Source organism: Micromonas commoda, chromosome 1 (genome assembly GCF_000090985.2).
Source record: "Micromonas commoda chromosome 1, complete sequence".
Lineage (NCBI taxonomy): Eukaryota > Viridiplantae > Chlorophyta > Mamiellophyceae > Mamiellales > Mamiellaceae > Micromonas > Micromonas commoda.
This window is the reverse complement of record NC_013038.1, coordinates 1,580,010-1,604,153: the sequence shown is the minus strand read 5'-3', so window position 1 is coordinate 1,604,153 and position 24,144 is coordinate 1,580,010. Positions and strand designations below refer to the sequence as shown.

The 24,144-nt window shown below is 47.7% G+C and overlaps 12 protein-coding genes across 12 annotated transcripts; 5 read left to right on the top strand and 7 right to left on the bottom strand.

Moving 5' to 3' along the window:
- Window positions 1-396: 396 nt before the first annotated feature.
- On the bottom strand, window positions 397-2,940 carry MICPUN_55436 (predicted protein; the record flags this gene model as incomplete). The annotated part of the gene is made up of 1 exon (XM_002507261.1): window positions 397-2,940. The coding sequence occupies one exon, from the start codon at window positions 2,938-2,940 to the stop codon at window positions 397-399; it is 2,544 nt and encodes an 847-aa protein (XP_002507307.1).
- A 72-nt stretch (window positions 2,941-3,012) lies between these two features.
- MICPUN_55435 (predicted protein) lies at window positions 3,013-3,342 on the bottom strand (the record flags this gene model as incomplete). Its single annotated transcript, XM_002507260.1, has 1 exon — window positions 3,013-3,342. The coding sequence occupies one exon, from the start codon at window positions 3,340-3,342 to the stop codon at window positions 3,013-3,015; it is 330 nt and encodes a 109-aa protein (XP_002507306.1).
- Window positions 3,343-4,227: 885 nt separating this feature from the next.
- MICPUN_55434 (ubiquinol cytochrome c reductase) lies at window positions 4,228-5,337 on the top strand (the record flags this gene model as incomplete). Its single annotated transcript, XM_002507654.1, has 3 exons — window positions 4,228-4,304; window positions 4,420-4,729; window positions 4,810-5,337. The coding sequence occupies 3 exons, from the start codon at window positions 4,228-4,230 to the stop codon at window positions 5,062-5,064; spliced, it is 642 nt and encodes a 213-aa protein (XP_002507700.1). The 3' UTR covers window positions 5,065-5,337.
- On the bottom strand, window positions 5,082-6,257 carry MICPUN_55433 (predicted protein; the record flags this gene model as incomplete). Its single annotated transcript, XM_002507259.1, has 2 exons — window positions 5,082-5,658; window positions 5,757-6,257. The coding sequence occupies 2 exons, from the start codon at window positions 6,255-6,257 to the stop codon at window positions 5,515-5,517; spliced, it is 645 nt and encodes a 214-aa protein (XP_002507305.1). The 3' UTR covers window positions 5,082-5,514.
- An 826-nt stretch (window positions 6,258-7,083) lies between these two features.
- On the top strand, window positions 7,084-9,069 carry MICPUN_55432 (glycosyltransferase family 13 protein; the record flags this gene model as incomplete). The annotated part of the gene is made up of 1 exon (XM_002507653.1): window positions 7,084-9,069. The coding sequence occupies one exon, from the start codon at window positions 7,084-7,086 to the stop codon at window positions 8,992-8,994; it is 1,911 nt and encodes a 636-aa protein (XP_002507699.1). The 3' UTR covers window positions 8,995-9,069.
- A 161-nt stretch (window positions 9,070-9,230) lies between these two features.
- MICPUN_78105 (predicted protein) lies at window positions 9,231-13,286 on the bottom strand (the record flags this gene model as incomplete). Its single annotated transcript, XM_002507258.1, has 1 exon — window positions 9,231-13,286. The coding sequence occupies one exon, from the start codon at window positions 13,284-13,286 to the stop codon at window positions 9,231-9,233; it is 4,056 nt and encodes a 1,351-aa protein (XP_002507304.1).
- A 675-nt stretch (window positions 13,287-13,961) lies between these two features.
- On the top strand, window positions 13,962-15,161 carry GPX1 (glutathione peroxidase). Its single transcript, XM_002507652.1, has 3 exons — window positions 13,962-14,085; window positions 14,276-14,422; window positions 14,528-15,161. Exons 1-3 carry the CDS (start codon window positions 13,993-13,995, stop codon window positions 14,921-14,923), a joined length of 636 nt encoding a protein of 211 aa, XP_002507698.1. The 5' UTR covers window positions 13,962-13,992; the 3' UTR covers window positions 14,924-15,161.
- MICPUN_106715 (s24-like peptidase) lies at window positions 14,192-16,119 on the bottom strand. Its single transcript, XM_002507257.1, has one exon. The coding sequence runs from the start codon at window positions 15,871-15,873 to the stop codon at window positions 15,322-15,324; it is 552 nt and encodes a 183-aa protein (XP_002507303.1). The 5' UTR covers window positions 15,874-16,119; the 3' UTR covers window positions 14,192-15,321.
- Window positions 16,120-16,812: 693 nt separating this feature from the next.
- Window positions 16,813-18,707, top strand: MICPUN_51789 (predicted protein; the record flags this gene model as incomplete). Its single annotated transcript, XM_002507651.1, has 2 exons — window positions 16,813-16,989; window positions 17,086-18,707. The coding sequence occupies 2 exons, from the start codon at window positions 16,813-16,815 to the stop codon at window positions 18,508-18,510; spliced, it is 1,602 nt and encodes a 533-aa protein (XP_002507697.1). The 3' UTR covers window positions 18,511-18,707.
- A 522-nt stretch (window positions 18,708-19,229) lies between these two features.
- Window positions 19,230-20,273, bottom strand: MICPUN_55427 (predicted protein; the record flags this gene model as incomplete). Its single annotated transcript, XM_002507256.1, has 2 exons — window positions 19,230-20,051; window positions 20,130-20,273. The coding sequence occupies 2 exons, from the start codon at window positions 20,271-20,273 to the stop codon at window positions 19,230-19,232; spliced, it is 966 nt and encodes a 321-aa protein (XP_002507302.1).
- Window positions 20,274-21,129: 856 nt separating this feature from the next.
- On the top strand, window positions 21,130-22,003 carry MICPUN_107597 (predicted protein). Its single transcript, XM_002507650.1, has 2 exons — window positions 21,130-21,198; window positions 21,556-22,003. The coding sequence occupies exons 1-2, from the start codon at window positions 21,195-21,197 to the stop codon at window positions 21,921-21,923; spliced, it is 372 nt and encodes a 123-aa protein (XP_002507696.1). The 5' UTR covers window positions 21,130-21,194; the 3' UTR covers window positions 21,924-22,003.
- MICPUN_55425 (predicted protein) lies at window positions 21,981-23,731 on the bottom strand (the record flags this gene model as incomplete). Its single annotated transcript, XM_002507255.1, has 2 exons — window positions 21,981-23,340; window positions 23,403-23,731. 2 exons carry the CDS (start codon window positions 23,729-23,731, stop codon window positions 22,224-22,226), a joined length of 1,446 nt encoding a protein of 481 aa, XP_002507301.1. The 3' UTR covers window positions 21,981-22,223.
- Window positions 23,732-24,144: the final 413 nt, after the last annotated feature.

The following is a 24,144-nucleotide window of genomic DNA, read 5'->3' as shown; positions in this document are numbered from 1 at the left end:
GCAAGATCCGGACATTCGCGCGCCATGGACCCCGAGACCTTCAAACGAAAATTATTTGAGCACGTGGACGTGATGTCCTCGGGTGGAGACGTAGGTTTACCTATTTTGTCCTGGGATACCGAAATGGTGAGCCCCCTCGCCATGCTCCTGAACACGGCGACCATGGAGTTTTTTTCGTCAACTTTTTTCAGTCTAATTCCGGAGAGGCTGGACGCGGCGCGCGCCTTTGGCTCGTTAGCTTTTTTTATGCGGACAAAAGCGCGTCGTGATCGTGTGATGTATCCACGTCGATCCACACGATTCGCGCGAGTTTATCTTTATTTTTACAAAGTGTTTGCTTTCTACTTTGGCCACACACTGGAAACTCTATTTTCTCAAACACAACATCTCAACTATCTACAAATGTCTCTCAGGTGGTGCGTGCAACTCTTCGGGCTCAGCGATGAGTTCAGATTCAGGATCCTCCGACATTTGCGATTTATATTGGCATTCAGGACAGGGCCACGATTTGAGCGATTCTTCGCGGTTCGGATCGCCTTTGGGGGGCGGCACGACATAGCTCCAACCACCCGCGCATTCCTCGTGAATCGCTTGGCCACATGTCATCTGGTTGCAGCAGAAGAGCATGGGGTTCTCTTCCGTCGCCTCCCTCTTATGGCAGCGAAGACACTGCACAAGGTCGCCTGTGCCATCGGGTTCTTCGGTTTCTGAATCGGCTTCGTCATCTGCCGAGTCATCATCTTTCTCTTGCAAGGCGTCGAGTGCCATCCCTTTGCGGTAATCTTCAGGTTTATTACGACGGTCTTCAAAACTCTGCTTCCTTTTCAGCATTCTCCTCTTCTTTCGGATGAGTTTTGTTTCAATCTTCTTGTAATACAGCTTTTTGGCCTCCGCCTTCTTTGTTGCCCTATTGAAATGCCGCGTCATCTCAAGAGTCACGGGAACGCCACATCTGGGAAGAAGGTTCAGCACATAGTCCATCCCCAACGAATGCTTCAACGTCGCAGCCTGCATGCACATCACGTAGTTACCGCGCTGGCCCTTGAATGTATGCTTGCCATTCATCATGCTGACCTGTACCGAGTGAAGACTCTCATTCACATTGCTGCTGTAGCCCGACGTAGCCGCCTTGATTACCTGATCTGTTAGGAATACTTTGAACACTTCCTTGACGTCGTCGAAATAGTTGATTTCATAATCTTCAGCTCCAACTAAAGTTTTTTTAGTCGCGCCATCGACGATGGTTTCCTCATACTTTCCGCGCTTCACTGTAACTATTTTGTCCAAATATTTGTTCCGCGGAAAGTTGGTCGGTCCGGCGTGGTCGTCGCCCTCTTCCGCTTCGTTTTCTGCTGCTACTTGTGCGCGGCACCACTGCTCCTTAGGGGTCCCATCTTCGTTAAGCTTTGGAAAGTCACCGCAGTTTGTGTGGTCGTCAAAGTAGTGACATATCATGTTCTCTAATTGCGCCTTAGCGCGTTGATGATCGCCAGTGTTTTGCTTAACGATCCACCTGAATGAAGTGCAGAACTTTTGGCAGACGGCATTCGACAGCAGGCTCGTGTTTTTCATCTTCTTTGCCTTCTGCCCAGCAAGGCGTCGCATGAGACAATTACTCAAGTGGTTGACATCACTGAGTTTGCGTGGGGCGAACTGGTTTTTCAATGCTCCGTCCTGTGTGATTCTATTCCAAAACGAAGAATCCTCGTCTGCGCATACTGCTTCGATGACCAACCTTTCTTCCATCGGTTTCTCTTCCATCGTACCGTCTACTGTCTTGTGCTCGTAGATGGCGACGTCGTCAACCAGGCTGATGAGAATATCCTGTTCCATGGACTTCGAGGTGTCGGTGTAATTTTTACGGCAAACGTGAGGAGGGACGACCCACGATGGTTTGTTCTTGCCATACCAATCGCACGTGCTGCAAGTCTTTTGCCTGAAATCTTGGGCCACCACCAGTCTGTCGAAATCTTCACAAGAAAATATCAGAGATGCTTGGCCACAATTCGATGTGTATCCTTTGATTGCCCACGACCCATCCGCAGAAACAACGATTGCAATTCGGCCGTGTTCGTCGGGCGTGAAGCCCTTTTTTTCCATGTAGGCCCGTACTTTTCTCCTGTTTTCTTTGATCTGATTGTAATGGACATACTCGACCTCGAGGTAAACCTCATCGGCGTGTACCATCCAGGTTTTGTCTTTCATAATACCTTTGATGCCCATCATCATAAGCATCTTTGTCTGCCGTTCACGCCTAACTCCACACAATTCACCAGCCGTTACGGCGGCTCGATTGACGACGAATGGCTTTCTGCCAGCGACACCTTCGGATGTCTCAATCTTGGAGGAAGTGGCGAGAGGGTGACCAAGCATGCATTTGTCGCATTCCATAAAGAACTCATGTGCGAGTCCAGTCTGGGTGTCCGTCAGCTTCCCAGTTGTGATGTCCCGAGCCAATCGTAGATGTCCATCAAGTGGACACGACCCGCAGGGCACTTGCTGTAAAGACTGATCCAGCTGATGCAACTCTATTATTACTCTTTCACCTCTAATATCTACCCACGGTGCGTCAAGGGGGAGCAGCTCTGTTGGACTCTTTTCCACCATCTTGCCGTGTGGCTCGTCCGAAACCTTCATGTTCTTTGACGGGCTAAATAATTGCGTTTGTGTGCGTTCCCGGACGCCAACCATACGGGGCTCAGATTGTGATCTTCTCCTCTTTTTAGTCGACGAGCCCTTTGGACGGCCGCGCCGCCTCTTGCTGACGGCTTCCTGAAGTGTAAACGGCCCTTCGTCTCCCTGAGATGTTTCCATATCGACATCATCGACCCAGGGGTTGGTACCGGTAAGATCGAGCGCTTCGAAGTTGAGCGCTTGCGCGATACTCTGTTCGGGATGTGCGGAATGATCGCCATGGCCGTGTCCGGATGCAGGCAACATCGTCTACGGCTCGGCGCGACGCGCAATGAGATCTACTCGTACGTGAAAATCTTGTCTTGATAGAAACGCTCGCTACTTCTTAGACTTGAAGCCCTTGTAAGCTCCATCTTCGTCGGGGTAACGGGATTTGATGGCAGCTTCGACATCCTCCGGCAGTCGGCTGCGACCAATCGAGCCATCTTCGACAGTCCGCTTGATCCAGCGGCGCGCCTTGAAGCGCATCTCCGCGTTGGTCGGAGGGTCCGACACGTCGCGATCTTGTGGGTATGCAACCTCGAGCGATACCAAATAATCGGCGTCGAGCAGCCTCGACAACTGGACGTCTGGAACATCGTATTCCATGGCATAGTCATCGAGGACCTTGCCTTGCTCCTTGAACTCCTCGGGGGCGAAGTTCTGCATGCTGCGAAGGTGGAAAGATGTGAGATACGTCACCGCGATGGCGTTCCTTCGGCCTTGTCGTTGCTTCGCGTTAACGCCTGCGTGCGATCGTTACTTTTTCAGTGGCGACGCGCGCGCGTCGCGGACGTGCGCCAAAAGGATCTTTCGCATCTGGGGCGATGGAAAGGTGTATCGGGGAGTGTACCTGAGGCTCTATAAATCCTGTACAAAAATCTTTATCCTAGCGGCGTCGACGGGTTGGGAAGCGCACCGCCGTCGAACCGCCGTCTTTATTTCCCGCGAAAACGCGGTTTTTGGGCCCAAAAAAATCGATTAGGGTAGGGATGACCTTATGAGCAAATAAACAACAACATCTCTAAATAAAACGGAACATCTCTAAAACCAACGTTGGCGGGTTTCACGATCTGGAAACGAATTGACCGAGATTCCTGGTTGACGATACCAGGTCTGCGTTACATTTTTGCAAGTTACCTTCGGTACCTTCGAAGGTACCTTGCTTCGTACGAATGTATCTCCGTATGAGCAGCGCATCATTTCACGTCACCGCCAAGATCATATGACACAACTGGCGCTCGCGGTCTGGTGAAACAGCTTGGATTGGATCGAATAAAAACGACCTTTCTGGTGGTTGACACTCATCAGCTCACAATAGTTTGAAAGATGCTTCGTACGTTGCCGCGCCTCATAGGAACAGTGTTTACCAGAAAGCGAAACGCCTTGCCACACGAAGCGCGCAAGGTCGCCTCTCGCGTGGCACTTTTTCGCCCATTAGACGTTCGGTTTTTTGTTTCACCTTTGTGCACTTCAACGTTTACGACAGCAAGCTTTAATTCGAAGAGTTCTTCGTCGCATGCCTTTCTTCTCTCAAAACCCGCATCTCTTGAGATGATGCGCGAGAAACACAATTCTAAGGTTGTCGGGAAACTACTCCGCTTCGCGTTGAGTATTTGTGGATTTTACAGGTAACGAAACCATCTGTTGTTGCTTTATACGTCATCAGCTGCGTGTACTTCACCTATCAATACTACTCGAGGGTGCTTGGGCGATCTCACTCACGTAATGCTTCTAACTTGACAGTGAAGAATCCGTGCATCAACGTGCCGCAGATAGACTGTACAGCTCAGTTGTCTGCCAAATAGAAGACTCGAACATTTTGGCGGCTTTTAGGGTGGAGAGTAACTTTCAAGGCATATACGGAATGATAGTGCTCCATGTTTGGATGTTACTCAGTAGGCTTCGTTCTGAAAGGGAAGCTGGGAAGGAACTCAGCCAAGCGATGTATGATATTTTTCAGGAAGATGTTGAACGGCGCTTGCATTTATATGGACTGAGGGTAAATACGAAAAAATGGCTTCGTGAATTAGAGTATTCTTTCTATGGAAGTGTGGTGAGTGATGCCCATGATTCTTAATTCTTTTTCTCACTCCAGTTTCATGAATATTGGTCCACGTCATGACCCTCGCCAAGCTCGCATATGATGAAGCCTTGCGGGGGAAGCCCGGTACCCTTGCTGCTGCACTTCAGCGAAATGTATTTCAAGAAAGAGGAGATATTGTGAAGGCTGAGGTGCTTGAACGATACGTCCGCCGTGAGCTTAGTTGCCTCAATTTGACAACGACGGAAGCAATATTTGAGGGCCGAATACAATTTTCAGGCATTAGACACTTTCAGAATCTCTGTTTCCATGTTCAATCGAACAATTTAACAGGAATCCGACCTTGAGACGCCAGATGCTAGCTCACATAAATGCCATTTGGTGATACATTAAAATGAATTCTTGTTCTTTCCTTATTTCTAGAGTAGACTACTCAAAATTTGTTGGTTTGCGAGCTTTCAAATGACTGGACTCTAAGCTGAAAACTCGCGATGGTTCTGCAAAGCACCATAGCAAGTTGCACTCGGTAGCGATCGGGTGGGGTATTACGAACGTAATAGTTTCGCTCCAGGGCTCGCGCACTGCAAAAGACTTTTCAATTAAGACTCATAGGTTCACTCAAGAATATCTGTTGCGTGAAATATCCGCAACAAGTTTTTTCCAGTGCCAGAACGCGATGCTCTCGAAACTGAACTCCGCGCTCTTCACCCTGCTGTGATCCTCGCCGTGCTGAGTTTGCAAAGCGGAAACTGACACAGCGAGCAAGAAATTATTGCCCCACACGAAGCGAGACAGTGTCATGGCTCTGTACCTTTCTTCTTCTCCAGGTACTGAGACTTCATCATTACAGTCAGATTAGCGCCCTCATATTCTAGGGCATGTGAGTTTTGCAACAGCACGGCACAGCTCGTCGAGCTCTCAAGCTCGATAAAAATGCTTCCCTTCAGAAAAGGGTCAAGTAGATAGTATTATTTCGTGACCTCGGTGCTCCACTGGATGAAGGCAAGATATGATTTGTGGGTTGCAGGGTTGCAAGTACCTTAAAGTCTTTAGATAAAGCATGCCGGCGAAGACGGATAGAAAGTACCTCAACGTGGTGGGAGAAGAACTCGCGGAGTTTGTCGATTGTCACGTCCATCGGAAAAGGTGAGACGTATAAGCTGCGTTGCTCCACCTCAGCGTCCACTTCTGCTCTTGGGCGTAAAATCGAATTACGGCGGACGCGTTGCTTGTCGCAACTTACAGTGAGGAGTGTTGATGTATCCAAGGCCCCAGCTACGGCGGCGACCAGGTCACCGTCACAGTGGCGTCCGTAGGAGCCAAGCAGCGAGCGCACGCGGCTGAATGTCACGAGTAACGCGATGTCAACGAATCCGTCGGGATCATTCTCGACCGTTTCCCGCAGGAACTTATCGCGCGGCAAGTTCGAGTCGGAAAAGTAAAATTCAATTTGATTCAGCAATTTCGTCTTAGTGGCATCATCGAAAGTTCTTGAAGGACAGTCCGAACACATCGCGCAAAGTTTTAGTGTCGGCCGCATTTTTCCCGTTGACTTACTTTCACAAGCAGCATTTTATCGAGCGAGGTTAAATTACGGACAATTACGTACGTACACTACTGGTCCTCCAAATCGAATGAAGGTCAGGTAGAATCAGGTACAATAAATAATAAATAAAAGACTTCGCTCCGTCCTCGTCGTCGTCCCTCTATATATTAACGTACGTAACGTTAATTTGCGTTCGTATATATATATATATATATATGTATATATATATGTATGCGTTGGCGGTTGTTTGCGTTAAGACGACTATTTATGTGATTAATATTTGTACAGTCCCGTCACCTGTGCGTGTTCGTCAGTCCGAAAGTCTGCTCGAGGCCTCACGTACGTCTGCATCCTCGGCGTAAACGGCGCCATCAGCACTGCGCTCACGTCGGTCGTAGGCTACGCCGACCCACCTGCTGGAGATAGAGATGATATTGATTTAATTTATACGAACGAAGGTAATATATGATATATATATACCAATCAATGCAAGCAAGGCATTGTGTCACATATATTATTACCAATATCATATCATATTTATATAATAAATAAATAAATAACACGAAGATAGAATAATAATAATATACCTTGGTATTTAATAATATATCCGATCTCAATATATATGTTAATAATAATAATAATAATGATCATATTAATGATATTAATATTTATATATAAAATATCATAATAATACGAAGGTAATAATGATGATGATGATGATCAAGGTATTTTTCTTGAGCAGGTTGCGTTCCTCGGCTGGGCAGTCCAACGCTCTTCGCGCCCAAGGGGCTTTTATCTTATGCTTGCAATATTGAAGGCGATGAACAAATCATCCGGGTCACATGGTCGAACAGGAAAAGTAAAACCGACATTCAGAGTGCCGCTAAAAATTGCGTCTTTGCGATTTTCGGTGCAGAAGTCGCGACTATATCCACTCCAGCGTGGCTTGCCTCGTATTAAGTCGTGTAGACTGTTCTTCTACCTGTTTGTCGCATTTGCTATCGCGAGGGTTGGGATTATTTATGTTGACAGGTCCAAGAAGAACTTGATAGTCAAAAATTCACTGGTGGCCTCAACAAGCAAATACGCTCGCCGAGAAGGTGAGTTTTTGCTACAAGATGTTATGGATCACCACAGAGGGTCTGCCTGGAAGAAGACTCGGCAACTAGTGAGGGGGGGTTCACGATCAGCCGGTGCTAGCAATGCCCCCCTGCAAAGTAGAGCAGGAACAACGGGAGGGCACCGAAATCCAAGACGCGCAGACGAATTGGAACTCCAAACAGCTGAACACGAACCAGTAGAAAGAGTGGCCAGGGAAGATAGTTCAGAGAAACTCGTTGATGGAGACACCTCTCAAGGACATGTAGAAAGCATGGCTGTGCTTGTTGTTGCGTACAACAGACCTGACTACTTGCGGCAAACACTTGACTCGCTAGCAAAAGTTTCACGATTGAGTGACATTAGCGTATATGTTTCGCAGGATGGCTTTGACGAGGGTGTAGCGCGTGTTGCCAGTGAAGGCCAGTTGAGAGGGCTTGGAAAACCACAAACTCGAGGGTATGAGCATTGGCAGCGAGAGCGCATCCCTCAGCTTGGTCAGAATCAACCCGGCCATGCTTGGCTCGCACAGCATTACAAATGGGCAATTGATAAAATATTTATTGATCGAGCACACTCACATGTCATAATCGTTGAAGATGACATGCTGTTCAGCCCTGATTTCTTGGTTTTCTTCAAACAAACGGCACACCTTCTCGCGCGCGATGAGAGCCTTTGGTGTATCTCCACGTGGAATGACAATGGTCTTGCGAGTCATGCTCGAGACCCCTTGCGACTTTTTCGAACTTCTTATTTCCCAGGGCTCGGATGGATGATGCGTCGCGAATTGTGGAATGAAATCGGAAGCATTTGGCCTAAAGAGCATTGGGATCACTGGATGCGTCTGAATACGACTAGCAAGGGTAGGGAATGCATTGTACCTGAGGTAAACCGAAATTTCAATATTGGTAGGACTGGTGCCAACATGAGGCGCGACACTTATGACCGATATCTCAAACGCATGTCATTCAACGTGCTTGACATCAATCACTATGGTAATTTAGCCTACCTCGATCGAGATGTCTATCGCCAGCGCCTGCAAAGACTGACACAAAGTGCAGCCGTGTGGCCATGGCATCAACATCAACATAGTATACTTTCGTCTTTACAACACTGGCTTAAGACAGAAAAAGGAGACAACGCAGGAGAAAATGCTGTCCTGGCATTGTATCGCATGGAGAACTACGAGTTGCTCGCCAATGCATTGGACCTTTGGCCATATCCTCGTGGTCACTCGCAGCATGCAATAGAGGTGAGTATAGATGGAGTCACCATAATTTTGGCAGATGAGAGGAGTTGTCCCTACCTGCCATCACACCTGCGAGTCAGGCCATCAAGGGGGTTAACACCCGTCGCAGCGGTCCAGGGTCAAACTTGCGATGCGGCATGCAGATATAACCACATGAAATGTCATGCGCCAGATTTTTGGTTTTTGAATTCATGTGAGGTACTTGCTAAGTTTTTTCCCTGTGAGGCTGGTTGTGCACTTGTGCTGGGCGACGACATTCCCAATTATGTTGTTTCAAATCGAATGGACACGTATCAGAAATGTTTGGTGTCTGAACGGCAAGCAACATGTGCAGCATCGCACAGGGCTACTACGAGGTTGTGCGCATGCGTGCCGTCAACATAAATTAGCGTGGAAAGGTCGTGAAAATGTTGAAACTAACTGATTCTCCTTGTATTATTAATCGATCTGTGTTGAATTTTCTCCACTCTGGTCCGTCATATCGATGTGTTACTCAAATGACTCTCGTGTAAGTCGCCAAGAGATAGCGAGGCATAGATCAGTAGTGGTAATGACCGAGCCATGCTCTCGCATATATCAAACAGATGTTGAAAGAAAGTTGAAAACCCCGAGCCCGTCTTCTAACCGAGTCCACGCCTCACTGCGAGTTGGTTCACAACATGCCCCATCGCAACTACGTCTTCCACAAGGTAAGGGCCAGGCTTCTGTGTTCGCATCATTACTGATGGAAATGATTCTGTCGGCATCAATGCTAACTTCGTTGGAAATTCAAGGAATTTTTGAATCGATTGGGATAGCTCGATGCACCGCTCAAATAATCCCATTCGGCCAAATACATAGAGACCAAGCCTTGCACGAGATAATGCAACAACCAAACGTCTAATGTCCCTCATGTGACCGACACTTCGCGTGCGCACAAGCGAAAGAAGCACATAGTCATTCTGCTGCCCCTGAAACTTGTCGACTGTGGTTATTTTGGACGGGACCCCGAACATCGGATGATGTGCACAACGCCGTGCGATGATGTCACGAATCAGATGTTTCTGGCCTCGATACGTGGTAATGATAGATATTTTGCTTGCGGGGTACCCTAACAACCTCATATACTGGAATACACTCACGACATATTCAGCTTCCCCAAGGTTCTGATAAAAGTGTGGCGTCGGTTCCGTCTCACCGCTTCCCTTGTAGTCACCCACGTCGACAAACTGAAGCTCATGGGCAAAACCTGGATTTTCCTGTTCGTAAATACCACGTCTCGTCGATGGTAAATCAAAAAGTTCGTCATAGCACCAACTGTAAAGTCTTGCTAACCTAGGTCTAGCACGCCCTTGAGCGTTGAGCAATATACTTGGGACTCCTAGGCGAACAAACCGAGCGAACATAGACTGGTCTAGCTTGCAATACGTTTTCAACCCCAAGTTTTTCACGATGGGTGGGAGCTGACGGTGGTCACCAATCAGTACAACGCGTTTAAGACGACTGCTGTCTTTACTTTCATCTTGCAAAAGCATCGGGATCAGGGTCTCGATTTCAAGAATTTGCGCAGATTCTTCGATAATCAAGCTATCGTACTTGAATCGAAGACGAATAAAGTCAAGACGTTTCAATGCTGCGTGCGTGCATGTCATGGCAATGATTTTGGCATGCGTAGTGAGCAGGTAATCTGACCGATCTCTAATACCCTTTAAGAGCTCGAAGGCGCGACACTCTTTGAGCTCATCAAACATGTTTCGGATGTATCGCATGCATCTCTTCGCCTTGATCATGTCGATTTCCAATGACTTACCTTCAAATAGTGGTTGTGGGGCATCAGAGAAAAATGCAGTAAAAGGAAACCGAGCACTAACAAATCCGGGATTGCTCGTATTTGACACGTCCACCTCAAATGATTCCCAGCGCGATAGGACATGGAGCAGCCAAAAGTGCGAAGCTGTCTCACAAGTGTAAGCAACGTCCGCTGAGACGCCAACACATAAGGCAAGGCGCTCTACCTCAGCGAGTAAATCAAGGCGGCGATTTAACATAGCATTCACGCGCCCGATCCGAGAAAAATCCAAGTCAGTCTCAAGATCTGTTTCACCTTGACCAAGGCGTAGCAAGTACCGCGCAGGAACGTCTCTCTTCATGAGCTTTTGGAACAGATCGTTCAGTGCCGAATTGGAATGAGTGATGATCAAAGTCCTCTGCCCAGGTTGATTTTTATATAGGCAGTGCATTATTTGAGCCGCAGTGTCAGTTTTCCCAGTTCCCGGAGGACCAATAATCAGTGTCAAACCTTCCTGGACACCAGCACGAATAGCATCTATTTGCCTTGGTGTGAATCGAACGTGATTAAAGCGATGTGCATACGGATCATTTTCTGGATAAGGTCCAGAATCAAGCGGCACGTAAGGCTCAACTTCAAGGCTCTCTGTTCTTCCACTTAAAAATGTTACCCGGAAAGCCTGTCTCGCAGCATCACAGCTGCTGGTGAAGATGATTTTGCGCCCTGGGAAACTTTCGCGGATGTGCTCTGCATCTAGGAAAGTGTCATGGAAGTCTATCGTGCGATGGCGGGGTATCATAACATCTGGATGTGCTTTTCCTGGGTCACCATATCCGAGAATAGTATCGTGTAGCCAATTTGGGATTGAACAACCGTTCATCAAATCTTTGATGCACCCAAGGACAGAGTAAAAGTTGTTTTCTTTTGGCTTGCGGCGCATCAGGACGTTCATAGCAGCGCATACTTCCTCTGCACCGTGTCTGGGACTGCAATTATCGAGGTAATACTGCGCAGTGTCCAGGGATAAAACGAAAGTGCGCTCAGTGCTTCGAGCTACTTTGCCGGTCTCACCCAGAGAAGAGGAACCGTTCGTATCATCATAAACACAGCTATCTCCGCAACGGACTTCAACTACTTCAGCGCCTCGCACGTATTTAACCCCATAACATTCTGCAAGATCACGACTCATATCAACCACATGATCATCCGCACGCGGGGCCTTCGTGCCTCGACTGGAGGGTTGACCGACTGCAATCATGAAAAGCACGTCGTGTCGCTTTATTTGATCCCATTCGTCCCTGACCACGGCTCTTACATTTTTCAAATCAAGTTTGACCTCGCATATAGCTCGTCTTGGTTTTGTTTCACCAATTCTAGGTCTTTGCACCTCGGTCATCACTACTGTCCCAGGGACTATTGGAAGAGCCATCCGGGCCCATCCAGAGAATTTTAGCTCATCAGTGTTGACGTTTCTGTAAGGACCCATCCGTTGTAAGACATCTGCAATATCCTCACGAATTTCATGTGTTGCCTCCAGCCGGATTAGATTAAAATTTCGCAGGAGATAGTCATGAAAACTGAGAAATTGGAGATTTAGCTTCGGGAGCGCAAGACATCCTATAGATGAGACACAATTTGACACGATCGTCTCACGATTAGAAAGGATCTCCTCGTTTGGATATAGAGGCAACTCATTGACCGTCTGTCGCTGAGATCGCCTCTTTTCGAAGATATTGACCATGACTTCGAGCAGGAATTCCGAGTCCATCGACATAGGGTCGTTTGGACTGATGAGTTTGAGTTGCCGTGTGACAAGGTGGTGCAATTCATCAATGTCAAGGACACCGAGATGCCTGATCAAATCATTTCGATTCTCGATGGCACCACAGTGGCTCAGTGACAATGCACAGAGCTTCTTGTTGTACTTGAAGCAAAGTTGCTGAAACTGTCGTAATTTAAAGTGATGTGCGGCGATGACCTCCTCATCTGTCATCGGCAAGCCACTATGATCGTCAACCTCAAAATTTAGGTAAAAGCGGAGAAGATCTACAAGTCGCGTGTATAATTCTCCTGCAGAGTGAAAGTACAATGGAAAGATCATTGCTTTCACAAGAATCTGCTTGTCATCAAGTAGTGTTCGTACAAAGCGCCGAGTAGAGAGTTGCGAAAGGAGATCGATTACGAGCTCTAAGAAACGCTCACAAAATCGGATTCCATGTGCAGGCCCTTGCTCTTTGATTGGATCATCATGCTCTGAACATTTAATGCTTGCACCGACCTCGAAAAAGTCTTGTACAAGTGAAGAGAGCCATGTAACTTCAATGCGCGCGTTTAGAGGCGTGAAATCTCTCGTATGTGACTCTGTCGCCTGATTTGCCGTTTTCGCCTCTTTCTTCATCATGTATCTCCAGTGCTTTTCAACATAAGCGTTTTTGCTGAGCTCCAACTGAAGTCGCCCGGGTGATAAATTGACCCATTGAGTCAGGCCGACAAGGGGAAGTATCGTCTTTCGAAGCAACTCATCTTCAAGAGATTGCATCGCGTTAATGAGAAATATTACACGAGCCGTTTTCTCGATCAAGGTAAGATTGGCGCCCTCGTCTAATGTGATAACACGATTGAAGAGGGAAGCGAAACTTTCAGGTCCTGGCGCATGGAAGATGGTCCACACGCTCAGGTTTTCTCGAAATTTTTCATTTGCCATTATGATGATAGATAGCACATGCACGACTGAGGCTTCTCGAGCGTCGAAATTTGGCCACAGCACCTTCTCGAGGTAAGAATTGCCATCCAGTATTTGGATTCTTCGCGTGCATGGAATTGATGTGCCCCCACCCAATCCCGATGTATAAACATCCGATATAATGTTTTCATCCCACTGTATGCGAGCAAAGGTTGAATTTGGCATCCATAGAGGTTCACGAGCTGACAAATCTTCATCAGTTTTCGTATGATGGAGATCATCATCGGTGCTCAGACAGGGGGACGCCCTCGGATGGAGTCTGTCATCGGCGGCGCGTTGCTTTTTCCGTGGTTTGTCTTCCCGACCTGACTGCCGTTTTGTGAATTGACTTTCGCTCACAAGATCGCAACCGGCTTGGAGATCTTGCGAGGTATCGTTCGTAACATGAAATGAACTTTGGTCGCCACGTTCCGCATTTTCAGGTTCCTGATCCAGTTGCATTTCCGTGCTCATGTCGACCCCTGTTTTAGGGTTACCCTTCCCGGCTGTTTCACCTTCTTCGTTTGTTCCGTTTGAAGGCTTGACTGTTGCAAAAGCTGGCTGAGAAGCAGGTTGTGAAATAGCTCTCCCGTATTCCGGAGAAATGTATTCTGGATTTCAGGCAGCTGTATATATGTGGACACCCCGGAGATACTATCTACCTTCATATAAATACTATCATACATACGAAGATATCTTCACATATCATATATTATATTTGGAAAATTGATATGACATACAGATGAGATGGCACAGTCTAAAATTTGGGCTTGGGCCTGTAAGTGGATTTCGCAGGAAAACCCGGGACGGACGAATACCATTCGTAAAAGTTTGTGTTCGTAGACTGCACTTTCTGCGCCCTCCATCCCAAGTGGCGGCGGAAACTCGTGCTATGTCTGCCGTGTGCAGAATCGGTACCTTGCCTGCGCGTTTCGCGCGCGGCGCAACCAAGTTAGGGTCTCGCAGGGTTGCAAGCCATGCGAAGGTGAGTTCAGGGACGGTCTGGTCGGCTTTTGTTCCACGACTTCACACTTGAACTTTCGCACGGATAGGTTTTCCCCCACACGAGCGAGCTGACAAGCTCTCGCCAGCACAACCAACCTTTATTCTTACAAGTATAGGGGCTCGGAATCTGACTTACCTTGACTGTTTTCGTGCCTATTTAAATCGCACAGCCTGGTCGAATCGCTATTCGAGCTATGGCCTCCTCCTTCCATGATTTCAAGGGCAAAACCCTTGGAGGAGGCACCCGGGACGATCCCCAAGTTGGTACAGATTTCGACTTTGCTCAACTCAAAGGAAAAATCGTGCTCGTAAATAATGTCGCTACTATGTGAGGAACTACCGTCAGGGACTTCATTCAACTGAATGCCCTGGCGGAGAAGTATGGCGAAAAGTTGACGATTCTTGGTTTCCCGTGCAACCAGTTTGGTCATCAGTGTTATGACAAAGACTTTGAGCTCATGAACACACTCAAGTATGTACGCCCAGGCGATGGCTATGTTCCAAAGTTCCAGATAATGGCAAAGTGTGTCGTGAACGGCGAAGGCGAAGAGCCCCTTTGGACGTATCTCAAATCCGCGTTACCTTCCCCTTCTGACGATCGCGCGGGTATGGGTGCAGACTTCATCTATGACATACAACCAAACACGATGCCAATTCAATGGTCTCCAGTTCGACGAGCTGACATCACCTGGAACTTCGAGAAATTCTTGATCAACCAAGATGGCATTCCTGTCAAACGGTACAGCCCAAAGTATGAGAATGCAGACATTTCCGCGGATATCGATGCCCTACTTGTTGATCCCAACGCCCTCCTCTAGGAGACCTGGAATTTAAAAGAGGCTGTTGCAGGTTTTTGAGCCCTCACTCCAAATTTGTTGCCATTTTGGCTTCGGAACGATTCCACCGTTTTGCTTAAGAAACACGGCTGCAGCTCCATGAATGCTTGAGTGCCAAAGTTGTGCTACATTTGGCACAAGCACTCAAGCCTGATTCCTGCAGTTCTTGATGTTGACGGCTGTGAAACAAACATTTATTCCAATATTTTCTTAACTTCTCTCGGATTTCCTCTCGCCCGTCATGGACAATCCGTCTACCTTCGCTATATGCTCGTTTCGGGAGGTCGATGGATGTGCGCGGTATTGGGCGCAGCTTCCGCACCACTGCGGTGATTGCTCAAAGACGACGGATCAGATGCCCCGCATACCACGAAAGTTCCTCACTCCTTGCTAGTTACGACCAGCAAACCAAGCAAGCCTATGACAGCGAACTTGACAAGAGGATAATCATTCATGAGGATCGTGACACGCCCAAGTAAGGGAAGAAAAGCAACCGCACGGCCCATTACATCGCGACCCTGAAGCCATTCCTGCCCTGCTGCGTAGAGGACTGTATCGTCACTGTAGTTGTTGTCGCCTTTCGTCAAAAACAGTTTTTCTGAGACGGAGATCCCGTCGCTGTGCTCTCTTATCACTCTATGCACAATTGGAACATCGCGCCCTTTAATGCTGAAAACGACTATTTCACCATTGGATGTCACCCGATTTTCGAGAGCAAGAACAAGTATATCCCCACGATGAAATGAAGGCTCCATGGAGCCACTGAGTACCACGACAACGGGCGATTCACTCCCAGAGCAAACGATAAGTGTTTTCCATATCATGAGGGCCGAAGTGACGATTAGTCCAAGGCTGACGAGCTGGAGGATGATTTGGCGCTGGTCTAAGGCTTTGAGGCTTTCGGCCAGAAGCCGCGCGCAATTATACATCATCGTGAGCTTCCTCGCTGATTTAGTTGAAGCTAAGATTTGAGGCGAACACAGCTGAAACACGTCCCGACCAGAAGGGTCAGTGTGTCATCCTTGTCGTCGTCGGTTCGTGTTCCGAGTCAAGTTATAGTTTCCGTTTGCTGCCCCCTTGCGACTGAAAAATGTCAGGTTGAGTTGGGTTCGCTGGGCTGGTTTGGGACGAGTCCGAGACGGCCTCGAGTCTTCAATTCAAGGCGGAGCGACCGAGGTTCACCGGAGTATTGATCGATGGAGCTTGGGTGGAAATGAGGGAAAATGATGGGAATAATAATGTACCTTCAGAGCGGAAATGAAACACTAAATTCGCCAGATTACGGATTTTAGTACGTTTTAGTGCAAAAGTAGATAGTACCTTCGGTAATATGTACTTTCCTACTAGATAGCTATTATAGCTAGCTAGCTAGCTATCTATAGCTAGAGCTAACATCGAAGGTACTATGGATACGAAGGTATTTTTATATACCTTCGTAGTCTACGTACGTACTTATGACCATATGTAGACTATATATATCTATATTTATACGTAGCTACTACAATATACGAACGAAGCTATTCTATTACTATATATATATACATATACAAATAATAATAATAAGTACGAAGGTAATAAGTAATAAGCAAGTAATAAGGTACGTACGTATTATACGAAGCGTAATCGGTACCTTCATTCATTCGTTCGAAGGTACGAAGGTATTTTTTATATCTTACGAAGGTACTTCATATTTTTATTGAACATCTTCAATAACGCGCTAATGCCAAATAGACCAATCACGTGACAGTATTCAATACCTCTAATATTTCGGCGCGGTGACCAATATAAATCAATGCGGTGACCAGTGACCCCCTGTCCTAAAAGGTTGTGTGTTGCAAAGTCTTGCATACCGGCGGTTCTTGTATATTGATATGCAAGCGACGAGGCTCATCGGTCAGCTGGGTGCAGGCAGCGCTTTTCCGGGAGGCGGGTTCAGCAGTCAGTCACACATTCAACTCCCGCAGCTCGAAGGACGCCGTTCCTTGCCTAGTTCTCCGGGGCATCTTGTTGGCGCTTCAGTTGGGTCAGACTATCGAGCGCTTTGTTCGGTAGGCCTCCGCCGCCGTAGACCGCCTTGGCGCCAAGCGGTTCTTCCAGGTGCTCCTGTCGCTAAGTTTGCCGATATCCCTTTCCGACTCGAGCAGATGCCCCGGAGAACTGGAAGGGGCCTTCGGCGGCATGTATATGCGCGCCTTCAACGAACCGGTGCTCGGCTCGTTTTTTGCTCCTCCGTTCAAGGTTGCAAGTTTAGTTCAAACAGAGTCAGCATCCCAAACATCCACCCGTTTTCACTGAACGCGCTCCTTAACCCCGACGCCCGTGCGGAGATGATGGACGTCTTGGCGCTTGGTAACCTTTGTATCGACATTCTTTCCCCCGTCACTACAATCCCACCCCCGGAGGTCCTCAAGACAGAAACATTTCTCTCCAGTCTTGCAGCCAGGGCGCCCTCTGGAAACTCCTTGGAGGTAGGTGGCAACTGCAACTTCCTCATAGCTGCCTCAAGGATTGGACTGCGATGTGGATGCGTGGGCCACTTATGTGATGATAGGTATGGGGCATTCCTGAGGAAGATATTAGCTGATGAGGGCATCTCAGTATACAATCTTGCATCAGAAGATGTCTTGCAGGCAGAATCTGACATGAACCGGACTCTGCTTTGCTTCGTGCTGACAGATGGGTTTGGAAAGCACGCCTTTTGCTCTCGCTATGACACGGGGCCTTGGCCTCTGCTTCCCGGCATTAAGACAATTGACCATGCAGCAAGAATAGCTCTGTCACAATGCTCAGCAATCTTTGTTAACGGTTTCGTCTTTGATGAAATGGAGACTGAAGCAGTACACGCAGCAGTGAGAACAGCGAAAGACAGCGGCGCGGTCGTCATATTTGATCCTGGTCCTCGGGCATTGATTGTTGCCAAAGATGCTGAGCGTAGTATTATGTTGAAACAGGTGCTTTCCTTCGCTGATGTTATACTTGCAACTGTAGAAGAAGCAGCTGCACTTGTAGACCTCGACCTTGAACTTCGATTGGAGCTCACAAGTGGTTCCAAAGATCCAAGTTTACCAAAGATCTTAGCTGAGGCAATTATGAATCGGCCAGATTGCATTGCAGAATGGCTTGTCATAAAGTGCGGGGCTGACGGAGCTGCATTATTCACAAGGGACAGTCTTGAAATGTATGTTGGTTCTCCATCAGTTAATGTAGTCGACACTGTGGGATGTGGCGATAGTGCTGCAGCAGCTATAGTCTTGGGCTATCTCAACATTGTTATGGCGAAACGAAAGGCAATGAGCGAGTCCGAAGATTTGTCTAAACGGAGAGTTTTGGAGATGCTTGAGGAGACATTGGCATTGGCAACTGCTGTCGGAGGAGCCACAGCTATGAGTGCCGGGGCAGGTAGAAATGTCGCCACTGCAAAATTGGTAAGGATGCTGTTATCTAAAAGCATCCGTGATTCAAAACAGGGTCAACAAGCGGGAAGCTTCGGAATAAGTCGACAAGCAGCAACCGGAGCGATAGATGTTTTGGGCAGGTCGCTCGGAGAGCCTCCAAATAAACTGATATGAAGTTCTCCATGTGATTTGGTGAAAGGATGTATTACCCACAGCTTCATTGTCCCGCAATTCACCAATGAGAATTAGCACACAAACAGATGCTGCTGGCTGCCGCATGTATTCTCAACAGCAAAACTTACTTTGTATAATAGACTAGAGGAAGGTTGACCTTCAAAATAAACTTGCATCTCCTGGCAAATATGAGACACAATTATATTGCATATCCATAGTACCTACATAACATGCAAGAAACCAATTTGAACCTACAACACCGCTGAGGGAAGGAACCGCAATTCACTAAATGAGGTTCCAACAGATGCATTTATGAACAATATGGCAGCCTCAAATTGAATACTCAATACATATAAAATCGCGTGACAGTTCAAGAACAACGCCGTAGAGCTCAAGCTAAGAACTATTGCCCGCGCCGGGAAGCATCCCGAAATAATGCTAGATTCATTCGGTGATCCGCACACACCAAGAATCCCTGAAACAGGAACTGATGAAAATACGAATGCGCGAAAACGTTGAGATGGACACGTTCAACAGATTCGTGAAATGAAAATTACAGATTGGGGGGGTTGCACTTGTCGTGTCGATGCTGACCCAGTTGCACCTCTCTGCGCCGCAGTTGGACAACGCAAACGCCTCCCGGTCTCTTTGAAATCGTTCTGTTAGATCTGGAAAGTTCAGGGTTGCCATAAAGCCTCCGGTGTAAGAAAAATGACACATCACGAGGAGAACTCTTCGGCGATCATGAACTGTGTCTGCTTCACGAAAATGTAGGCCTTGAAGGTTTGGCCACCAGTTGTTCTCATGCGAGTTGCGGCAACTTCTACGATGTGATTCAGTCCTAGACGACGCCATGTTTCAATCCTTTGATAGCTGACCAAAACTTTAAATGGCGATTTTGCCAGCTGTCTGGCAAGCAGTTGCAGGGTAGAAACGGAGAAAACTTTGTCATAAATGTAAACGTGCGAAAAGTTGAACGTCCCATATTTGGTAGCGTCTCCGTGCTCTAAGTCGCAAACATCACGGAGAGCACATCTTGCGCACTTAGTCATGAATACGTGATTGCCATGGACAAGGTCATTTTTTGAGTTGATCGCCATCGCTGCTCGTGAAGCGACATATTCGATGCCAACAGCTTTGGCCACTTTTGCAGAGAGTGCCGCATGCATAACTACCTTCCCGTAGCCACTTCCAATGTCGATGAATGTGCTTGCTGTCGACATGTTCACACTATCATCCAATCTGTAGTCTGAAGGTGTTCTAACACGAGACGGGACGCTATCAGCTGCGGCAGGCTGACTTGTACATAGTGTCTTCAGGACAAGAAAGAGACGCTCAATTGAGCCCTCGGTCATCTCACCATAGCCTTCACTGCACGCGTTTTTGTGTCTCGTGCCTTTTCCTTTCTCAGAGGCTACCAAAGCATGATCTGCGCTCTCCGAGACACCCGGGGTACGACGTTTCCTCGGGCCGTCTACGTGCCAGTCTGATGTGAGACCCCAATCAAGGAACGTTTTCTTGTCAATGAACCTGTAAACGCTCTGGCGTAAACGGGGATTCTCGTGTCAGGGAGGCTCACGGAGGCGCAGATGAACTTGAAACGTGAATTGGACGCGCACCTTGACAACGGGTTCGATACGCAGAGCAATAGAAGGGCAAGTGGAGGATGATCTAAAACTACCGGCGACTTTCGCCGGTAGAACGGCGTAATCGGTCACCGGTGGGGGATCGTTAATTCTCGCTCGCTTTCGTGACCTCAGCATGCTCTGTGTAATGTCCGCCAGAGACCTTCTCTACAGCTTCCGTAAAACAAGCAGGTTGATCGTTGTCGGCCCGGTGTATAATCTGAAAATTACGGGGGCACCTATCACTTGAGTAATATGGTTCCTGGGCAGCCCGATCAGTTTGTTACCGTCGAGGTGCCCTCGTCGTTCAGTGCTGCGAAAAATATGTGTTCCACTCGAAACGAAAACGAAAAATACTTCGAAATATCAACTGGATGAATGGACCACTTTCCCTATCGATCGTTGACTTTCGGTCGGCAGTAGTCGGGTTATCGTACGATCACCGGTCGGTTGCAAATATGCTTCGGGCAAAAAAAAACAGGGGTCCCGCGTGTTTTGCTCCCTATGGCGCCTTGTGTGGACGGCGAGCGCGCTAGACAACTGGCAATTGCGCTACTCGGCGCCAAAGATGGAGGACGCCATCATCACGAGCGCGCATTGGCGTTGACGAGTTTGCGTCGTCAGATATGACGTTGCGCCTGAGCTACGCCAATGTCACGTAATGACTTTTTCATTATTACGATCCACACAATCACTCCAGTGGGCAAACAGTACAAAGATTCCGATTATGTTCACGTCAGCGACTTGTCCTTATAATCAAGTTAAATTAAGTTACGTTAAAAGTGTCCCACCCTAATGAAATTCAGAATGCGAAGGTACCAATAACAGTCTAATAACAAGGCGTCTTTTTAGGTCGCTGCGTCTTCCTATCAAATTTCGTGATTCAAAGCGAACTACTCACCCAGGCGCGTTTTTTTTTGTATTTAACACATAATTAACCCTTACACAAATATAACACGGACCACGTGTCCTGGTTTAGGTCTTAATTCAGGGAACGGAACTCAGACGTGCCGAACGTTTCAGGCCAGCGCAGGTCCCGAAGTGCGAACATAGGGCGTCATGGGTGAGTAAAATAGATCGGATCCGAGCAGTTCAATGCGTTGCCCCGAGGTCTTATACGTGCCTGCATGTTTGGCCGAATACGGTCGTAACAAATTTTAGGGTTCCAAATCCCAGCCGTAACGAATCGAATCCCTGACCCGTATCGCAACTCGTCGCCATGTACAAAGTCTTCTTCTAGTGGTCATCGCGTCTCTCTACGGAGCGCTTTTTGCGGAAATACCCACGCGTGACTCGTTTCCGCCTTCTTCCATCTAGAGTCCTCTGCGTGGAAGTCGCTCAGAGCGAACGCCTTTTTCGAAGGGAAACGCGGAAACTTTATCTGACCATCAGTCCCGTCGTTCCACGTTATTATTTGCAGCTGGTTTCAAAGTACACGAACTCCGCGCGAAGAGCAAGGGCGACTTGCTTGGACAGCTTAAAGAGTTGAAAACGGAACTTGCCGCTCTTCGTGTGGCAAAGGTTACCGGTGGTGCTCCAAACAAACTGTCAAAGATTAAAGTAGTGCGATTGTCAATCGCTCAGGTTCTCACAGTAATCCGCCAGAACCAGCTTAAGAACTTGCGCGAGGCGTTCGCCGGAAAGAAATACCTTCCTCTTGACCTCAGACCCAAGAAAACTCGAGCTATTCGACGCAGGCTCACCACTGCAGAGGTGAGTGCTAAAACAGTGAAGCTGGCGAAGAAGGAGTCCTACTTTCCAACTCGCAAGTACTCCATCAAGACCTAAATGCTTGGCTCCAGCGTTTTGTTGGGCACAGAGATGCGATTGTCTGAAGGGATTATAATACATAAGCAGAGCCTTTCTTCAAATTTGTCTACATTTCGAATTATCCTGAACGTCTCAGAGACTTGCCCTCTCTCTCGCTTCTGCAAAAGGGCTCTGTGCTACTTGAAGGTGGCGTCTCAGAGCCCAGCTGTTCTGTGAGCGAACATTCCCCACCTAGGTACAATCAACTAGCACCACTCGCCATTATGAGCCATCAAACCATGAAACTAATACCGTGTTGTGAACTAATGTGAATGAAAATCACATGGAGAAAAATACGATGCCCAGTGCCGACGCATGACGTATGAGTCGCTCAGCCTGACTTGCATAGCCGTACGCACGGGTCGAGCGCCGTGAATACGCAGTGAGCATTTTGGTCATTTTTGTTACACAGGTCGCCGCGCCCTCGTGATCTGTGGAGAGTCTTGATCTCAGTGCACTACTGTGCCTTTCTTCTGGAACTCGATCGAGAATTGGCGATAACTTGACATTGTCAGAACATGGATGCATCAGCTCTAAGACCTCATAAATAGCCATGTCCGCAATGAGGTCCACACGTGAAAGAAATGCTAAAGGATTGAGTTCACACTTTTCAGGAGTGTCATATCCCATGAGGGCGAAAGCATCGATCAGAAATGAACCCAACCTGTTTACGTTCCCATGTCTCTGTAGACAAGGCGATGCCTGTGCCATGTCCTCCGCGGTTTGCATCCTCGTTGTAGTCCAGAGAAAATCACTAAAATTGCGTTCCGTGATAAAATCAAGCGGGTTCTTTTGCTGTGCTTCAGGAACGATCTGTCGGAGAAGGCACTTAAATGTATCGAGCACATCGGAGACAACTGAAGCGCGTATGCCTGAGCGGTTGGCTAGGTCGAGCCCTTCGATCTTTAAGCCTTCTTCTGTTATCAATCCGATTAGGCATCGCGAAGCACTTACATCAACGGTCTTCCATTCCTCATCGAGCATACTGATGGTGTCAGAATATCCATAACAAATCAAGAACTCCCTCACGAGTTCATGGGTGATTGCTGGCTGTAGCTTCCTCAGGAAAACCTCGACGGCATCCCTTTTCAAGCATCCAGCGATGTAAGATTTTATATCAAAAGTGAACGGCACAGCCCCGAAGTTTGGAACGACTTTTTCCTCACTACAGTGCAAACTAAAAGTTGGATACAATGGGTTGAAGACATTTATGTCTTTAAATGCACAACCAAGATATACACCATTTTTGGTGAAGAAAATATCTTTCGAGTCCACGTGCAGCCCTGCACCGACTATGTCACCTCCACCGAAAGTGGGACCATAGCAGTGTCCTACTTCTGAACCTGACTTTATTTCCCCAGAAGCGGCAAAATATCCAAAAGAACCATTCTCACACCTTTGATATTTATCCCATTAGAACGACTGAAGACAAGCACGGACAAGAAGTCCACAACTCACCCGCACGGACGATTGAGTTCGCAGGCAGAATCGGCGTAACCAAGCGAAACACAGCCACGTTCGCCTTTGTTTAGGACTTGTAGCTCATAATAGTGCACTTTGCACGCAACTGAAACCGATTGGAGCGTCTGAATTGCGCCAGCGTCCGTTTCAACTCCTGTGTACCTGACAGAGCCTTTCCCCTCGACTTGAAGACCACGTCCATAGTCTCGTAGATTAAGTCCAAAGGTATTTAGTCCGAGTGACTTTGTTGAAGGCGCGGGGTCGACATTTGGCTCGTGTAGTGCTCTTCCAAAAAGATGCGAATCCGCAGGAAGGTCACGATCCATCGTTGTTTTGCAAAAAAAACGTGTCGCGGGCATATAAGTTACGGTACCTTCGTTCGTACCTTCGTACCTTCGTAGTGTACCTTCGAGGGTACCTTCGAACGAATGAAGTTACGAACACACGAAGGTACGAGTAAGGTACGTATATGAACGAAACTTTTTAGCGTTACGAATGGGGTAAACTGCTGGTAGCTACCTTCGAAGGGAGTAGGTAGGGTACCTTCGTTCCTTCGTAGGTAGACTACTTATTACAGTCTTATTACCTTCGTATCTATACCTTCGTATTTTATACATGGTTGATATCTGTATGGGCTTTTCGCTCGTACGGATGGAGCATCCGTACACGGCCGATCGTAACTGTAAACAGGAACAGGACTGGTGGCCAGGACTCTCACTGAAAATCTCCAACTTTTCGT

What these genes read in the sequence shown, in the direction of transcription:
- GPX1 (XM_002507652.1), top strand. Translation starts at nt 13,993, where the DNA reads ATGTCTGCCGTGTGCAGAATCGGTACCTTGCCTGCGCGTTTCGCGCGC. An exon ending in GGGTTGCAAGCCATGCGAAG is followed by an intron (nt 14,086 to 14,275) that starts GTGAGTTCAGGG and finishes TAAATCGCACAG; the next exon opens with CCTGGTCGAATCGCTATTCG. An exon ending in AAATCGTGCTCGTAAATAAT is followed by an intron (nt 14,423 to 14,527) that starts GTCGCTACTATG and finishes CCGTGCAACCAG; the next exon opens with TTTGGTCATCAGTGTTATGA.
- MICPUN_106715 (XM_002507257.1), bottom strand. Translation starts at nt 15,873, where the DNA reads ATGATGTATAATTGCGCGCGGCTTCTGGCCGAAAGCCTCAAAGCCTTA.